The sequence below is a fragment of the Nilaparvata lugens genome, unplaced genomic scaffold, assembly GCF_014356525.2.
Source record: "Nilaparvata lugens isolate BPH unplaced genomic scaffold, ASM1435652v1 scaffold7024, whole genome shotgun sequence".
Taxonomy (NCBI): domain Eukaryota; kingdom Metazoa; phylum Arthropoda; class Insecta; order Hemiptera; family Delphacidae; genus Nilaparvata; species Nilaparvata lugens.
This window is the reverse complement of record NW_024092773.1, coordinates 7,983-14,987: the sequence shown is the minus strand read 5'-3', so window position 1 is coordinate 14,987 and position 7,005 is coordinate 7,983. Positions and strand designations below refer to the sequence as shown.

The 7,005-nt window shown below is 35.1% G+C and overlaps 1 protein-coding gene across 1 annotated transcript; it reads right to left on the bottom strand.

Moving 5' to 3' along the window:
• Positions 1-654: 654 nt before the first annotated feature.
• LOC120356536 lies at positions 655-4,524 on the bottom strand (the record flags this gene model as incomplete). Its single annotated transcript, XM_039445475.1, is given in 5 exon segments — positions 655-863; positions 1,855-1,933; positions 2,431-2,540; positions 3,165-3,334; positions 4,336-4,524. Coding segments are annotated over 4 exon segments (461 nt in total), but the record flags the coding sequence as incomplete, so codon positions are not given.
• Between the last annotated feature and the right edge of the window lie 2,481 nt (positions 4,525-7,005).

Below are 7,005 nucleotides of genomic sequence, written 5' to 3'. Positions count from 1 at the left end.
TGAGACAATGATTCATGATTACCTCGCAGGTTATGAAAGATTTTTACAAAAGGAACTGAGAAGGCAAAGTTTTAAGAAGATTGCATTCTAACGTACAATGCATACCGGAGGACTTTGTCAAGCCCGATTTCATCTTTTTCACCACTTCGTGGTGTTATGATGCATGTAAGATACATAAATATAGACCCAATGGAAGATGTGCTTTGTACAGTGCACAACATCATAATTCTTTGCTGTTTAAAAATATGTATCAAACAAATAATTTCTTGTGCGAGAATACTCGTATGAGAAGTATGAAATTGGCACCGATGTATACAAATGCGCAGAAAAGAAACTTGCACGTTATGGATTCTTCTCTGCTCAACCAATCACCACCTTCAACCTTCTTGTATTATTATTTCCATTTTTACTTTTAATTTAATTTAGAATTTTGTGATAGGTCCAGTTTTATATTCAACTTGTTGATAATCAAACTAATAATTATTTATTAGATTACGATTGTATCCATGTTTTTTCATTGAATAATACCACCTTCCATTGCTTAACTCAATGAGTAACAAATTATGCAATGCTTTAAAGTTTAGATTCAAGTAGTTGGTTCCCTATACGTTTACAATACACAATTAATACTATTGGTATATTATGTAGGTTTACCTGTAAGGAAAGGATGAGCCTGTAAAAGTTGAATATGAAGTACTTTCATTCCAGGTTGTTCCATCTTGTATGAGTAAATCAGAATCTAGAGTTTCATAGCGATTTCCACTGTTCGATAGACTAGAGCTTGGAAAATAGTTACTGTCTTCAAAAAATGTCTCCACAGGCTTCAAGCCAACTGAGTTCTCTGCAAAATACTCGTCAGGTCCCTGAAAATGGTTCGAAGAGAATTATTGGATTTATCAAACCTTAGTAAACATAAACTATTAGTGGGGTTTCACACCAAAGCTGGGCCGAGCCGAGCCGAGCCGAGCGGAATCCGCGTGCGCGGTAACTATGAAGGATTTAGTCGGGAGCATTCAAATCAACGCCGGGCCGAGCCGAGCGGATTTGTGCAGTTGGCTTGACGCCCAACTCGAGCGTTTTCGGCCAATCGGATTCTGCCTTCTTTCAGTTTAGTTCGATCTTCCCACGTAGTGAGCTCTCACTACAAGGCTAGAAAACCTTCTGAGTGAATCGGCTTCAGTTCGAACGCAGGCAGATTCCGCTCGGCCGATCCGCCTCCGGCTGATTTCGCTCGGCCCGGCCCGGCCCAGCTTTGGTGTCAAATGGGCCTAATAAAGTAATATGGTAATTTAACAACACTACATTATTGTTTATAAGTTTATTATAAGTTCTGTTCAAGAACTCTCAAAATCCAATAGTTTTGTTTTGTACAGTAGAACTGAAAATTATCTCTGATTTATGTTCAAGTGTGATATAAATAACCATATAATGAAGACTATTACCGTACTTAAAAAAAACTCGATACACGAAATTAGATTTGAAAAGTGAAGAATTACGAAAAATAATGCTATTTCATTCTTCATTCAGGGTGAATCTAGCTGTTTGAAGTACTAAGAATAAAATTAATCAAAAAGGAACTAAGATTAAACACTGAACTATCTATCTCTTAATTTGTTCCAATACTATAGTTTAATCTATAATATTTCAAATCAATTGTGTTCAATAATTTGAATCCTCAAATTAATTTACTTGATGCGTGTCTCATATCTTTAAGTACTTGGCCAATTCCTTGAAATTGTAATTTTTTTTTGTTAGATCCTTGAATGTTCTGCTCATCTAGAATCCGTAATAGACTACTTGTATATCAATTTCAACGAACAGTTCAAAAATACTAATGAGAATAGCATATCTCACCTTATTTGACGTATAATCTTTCCAATATGTCAGGTCCAATGTAGGCAGAGATCCACTTGAGCAAGATACTCTAGGGTTCCTGAAAGGAAAAAAATCCGTATTGATTGAATTGATTGATGAATAATTATTATCAATTTCGGATCGTGATAAGTGATAGATCGATTCCTGTTCATAAGAGAATATTGGCCAGGATATGGCTCAATCAAGTAGCATAAAATGCCAATATCAGTCAAGTATTTCACTTAATCCACCGTTATTTATACAATTACTTTGATGTTCATCTATATTTTTTCGTAAAATCAAACTGTGCTTGGGTAATGGAGATGATGACGATGACGATGAAAAATCAGAGTACCTAAGTTTTCAGGCAGATCCCGAACTACAGGAGAACAGATTGAATACTCATAACAGATATTTACCGAAGTAAAGTTGAGTGGTCACCAGACCAATACGATACCAGAGCCAACCATTCCGCTAACTAGTTTCCTAAATTATAAATACATAATAAACTGACTCAATTCTGCTGTAGATAATCAAATATCACAGAACTGAGATGAATGAACAACATTAACTTACACATTGTAGTCACTTATTTCCATGGCTCTCAGCTGTAAGGTGGGAATATTGTCACCAGCATCACATAAAAGCCTGGATAATTTAAATTTTTCGGATCTCTGAAAGCTGTTCTGAAAAAATAAAGAAATACTGTCAATTCTATTATCAGGATTTCTCAGGATGTATCCTATGGGAAATATTTTCAAGTATTAATTTTATTGTTGACACACCTGAGGAGACACTCTCGCCGCTTGGCTTGCAAGTGAATTTTTCCAATTATTGTAAATCACACATATTTCAGTAACTCAGAATATGATTAGTACGCAGACTTCACATTACCAGTGGTAGTTATCCATACTGAATAAAAAAAGACTGGAGGTATAGTCCAAGATTTATTAAAAATCGAGTCTTGATTTTTAATAAAATTTGGTAGACAATATTTAGTGCCGATTATACAAAAACCGGTTAAATTTTAATCGTGATTAATTCCACGAGAACCAATCAGAGAAGTCTTCTTTCCAAAAAAACCTTCTCTGATTGACTCTCGAAAAATTGATCACGATTAAAATTCAACCGGTTTTTCTGCAACCGGGCCTTATAGTCTTTGTATTCAGCTTACATTAACTCATTACAGTTCATGAAGCTTGTTCAAAATTCATACAGCATTTGTCTACAGGTTTTGGAAATGGGGATGGGATATACAATTTATAGAAGATATTAGAATTGTTTTGATGTTTGAATAATGGAGATGGTACCTGGTGTGAAAGAGCTTGGCCAGCCATCGTTTTCGTACCAGAATCGGTCGCCACGCCTGACATCCCTGAATGTACCGGCGATGATGCAGTTGAAGGTCGGCCCCACCAGGCTACCCCTTCGCGGCACCTCCGCCACCCCCGCTGACCACAAGTCTATGTCCTCGATGTCGCTGCAAATTACAAACACTTATTAGGGCCAGACCATATCAAGCGTTTTTTCAGGCGTCAACTCAATCAGCCAGTCGGAGAGCTTCCTGCCCTGCAGATTCTAAACGCCAGAAAAAACGCTTAACATGGTCTGGCCCTTGGGCTACTTCATTCATGATTTAATTAAGCTAGCATGAACTCTCCAAAAATAATAAGGAATAAAACTATAATATAGTTTATAATATATTATATGGTGGTACAGATTTGAATTGAATTGCTGCCTCAATTTCAATCCTAGGAGGGCAAAATTAAGACTCAGCCGGCCCTCTCTTGGCTCACTATGGCATTGTGAGTAATCTTTAAGGTTCAAAGTCAATTTAGAAGATAAAATCAAATAAAATTTATCTGATGCTGTTAATAACAATGGAATCCAAAATTGGAGAACTAATATTTATAATTCGTCGGCCAATAAATAAACTCTTTCTGAGTTAAGTATTTAACTTTAGAGTATTAACTATTCAACTTGATCTGGATAATTCAATAATTATGAATGTTCACTGCTTCGTCATAATAATTGGCTAGATGCTATTGAAGGAATGAAATTAAGGTTTAGCCTATGACAGTAGCATAATAGGTAGGTTAACTGCTTTACCTAAGCAAAATAGACTAAGAATATAATCTCTAGTATAGGTAGGCTACCTACTAATCTCCGTAGGATATTAAATTCTTTTAACTTCTTTTTTCATTTTATATTGTACATTTGTTTATGTTCATGAAATACTTTGGAAATTATGTTAAAATGCGAAAAAAATATAATAATGGTGTAGATAGGTTACCGAATATCCTATTTATTGAAGAAATAATTTTATGTGTTGATATATATATTGATTATAATGTTGATCCAATCTGTAACTTTCTGTTAATTTATATCATTGATGAATAAATAAAAAAATAACAAATAACTCTGTATCGATAGGTACTATAAACAATAGATAGGCGGTAGGCTACATGAATGTGGGCCCACCTGTACAAATCCAAGTAATGGTCGATAGTGGAATTCCGGAAATGATAACCATTTTTGGCCAATCGTCAATGTCTTCGAGCCACAAGCCTTTTATATTTTATAAATCCTGGAACTCCATGTTCACGTGCGCGTAATATGTTATAGTGCCAAATCTTTCCCAAAATGCTTTTCAGGCTCTTGAAATAGATGATTGGTGACCTGTAATCACAGAGTATGATAATAATTATGTAGTGGGTAACATGTCTACTCTGTACACTTGCAGAAAAAATTTTTTTTCTGCATGAAAAATATTCATACATCATATTTTTATTATTTTTTCTGCAAATTGCAGAAAAAATAAATATTTTATTCCCTCAATACAGAAATACTACATATAGATAGAATAGAATGGTAAGGTAAGCATATTGATCATACACAAATTGATTTAACCGAATAATTAAACCATAAACTCTGAAAAGTTTGATGAAGAATTATGTTCACGGTTTCCTGTGCATATAATAATTTTAGTATTATCTATTGAAATCAATTTTTGACGCTCATAATCATCATTAATAGTATAAATATTAAGCTGAAACTGAAATGTTGCATCATATGTGATTGAGAATTTAAAATCTCAAAAAGTAGAGTAATAATATTATTATACTTTGATCAAAAAAATTAGGTACAAGAAATACTTCATATTTAAATAAGAATATGATTTTGAAAGTAGAATCATAAAAAAAAATTAATGAAAGCACTGAATTTTGAGATAGATTAATGAGGTACTTCGGTGTCTATCAACAATAATAATACTCTTTATTATTTCATTATTCAATAATTCTAAAACATCCCTGACCCTCTCAACAAACAGATTGCATTTATAGGTTTTCATTGTGTATACAAACATTAAATGATATGAATTAATGAAATATACTTATGTAGCCTACGGTACTCAATGAAATCAAATATCGTGTCCACGATCGTCCACCATGTCTCTATCTCTACTGGCCCATCCAATATAATCAATCATGAATGATAAAATACTTTTAAATATGACAGACCTCCTCAGTGATTGAATCATCCATTGCTTGAGCCACTGGTCGACCATGCCAATCAAATACTGATCGACGAGACCGGGCCGGTAGAGGTCATAAGGCTGTTGAAGCATTTCACTCAGTCTTAAACCTATGTCAATCATAATTATTATCACTTCAGTAAAACCAAACCAAAACTATATTGATGGATTGTTTATTCTATTCCAAGAGTACCTATATTGTTATGTTCATCTGGAATGTAAATGTACTCACGCTAAAATAATTACATACTATACTTGAGGGTGAAACAACCCCCCCCCCCCAAACGAGGACAATGATCCACCCTACACACCTGCTGGCCGTTTTTTAGAAAGCGGTTCTCGCTCACCCCAACCCCCTACCCACACCAATAATTGGGTGAAGTCTTCCTTTCCCTCCCCCCTAACTTATATTCATCACCTGACAGTTGATACCAAAAATGATAATGAGCGCAATAAGAACAGATGCCACTCGTTATGTGTAATATAAAGGACTCAGTACAGTATGGTTTCCTCGTAACTGAGTTACTACAATGAGGTCCACGTTATAATGGCAGTGGAGAAAGATAGGAGATCAACGTTGCCGATCCTCGTCTTGTCAATGCCTTCTATAGACGATAGCTGATACAGGTTATTGATGTAATATTAACTGGTCATTCTCATTAAATAATCAATTATAATTTATAATCAAGAAATTATATTTTTCAATAATTTCATACGGTAATGAATTTCATAATGGAATATTTTGTTAATCAATTTTGCATTGTTGAAAGACGATCTGGCAACAGAGCAAAAGCGTGAAAGAATGATATCCGCTATCCGCTTTGTTGAATGATAGACAAGGATCGCAATACATGCTAATCAAACACCGCCATTATAACATGGACATTCTATAGCTCTATAACCCAATCCTCAAAGTAAAACAATGCTGTAGATGATATTTATATATCTCATGTCATCTATCTATTGACTGATTCATTGACTGGGCCATGCCGTCATATGGTTACAAGAATCTAATTTTGTAAGTAGGAACACTCATAGCAATACCATAAAGTAAAGACCTTTTATATGTCTGGATTTCTTGTCTCTGCTGCCTATATTCAGTTTAGAGATGTGTCGTTCGGTCATGACCCGTTCGAATTGACAAGAGTGATCCGGATCACATTTATTCAAAAACCCGTTCATTGACCGTCCTCAACTGGGGTAAACCCCTGTTTTTACTGTCTTTACCATAAACTGTTGTGGAGCTTTTTTTTTATAGGGAAGCTATAGCAAATTAACCGTTCAATTGAACGGGTCTTTTTGAACGGGTCGCGGCAGTGAACGTGAACGACTGACCCGAATCAGTGATGTGATCCGAACTTCCCATCTCTAATTCAGTTTACTGGAATTATTTTTATCAAAGACGTCATTGGTACTACCACAGAATAGATACAGAATGGAACTTGTAATCAAACGCCTATTAACCAATGCTTTTTCCATGACCCCAATACTAAAACACGTCACGTGACCTTGGGAAGTTCCCATCCTGGTCTTCTGATTGGCTCGTGGCAGTGAATGAGATCAATTGATCCGGATCATCAAAGTGATCCGAACCTACCATCAATACTATTACAATG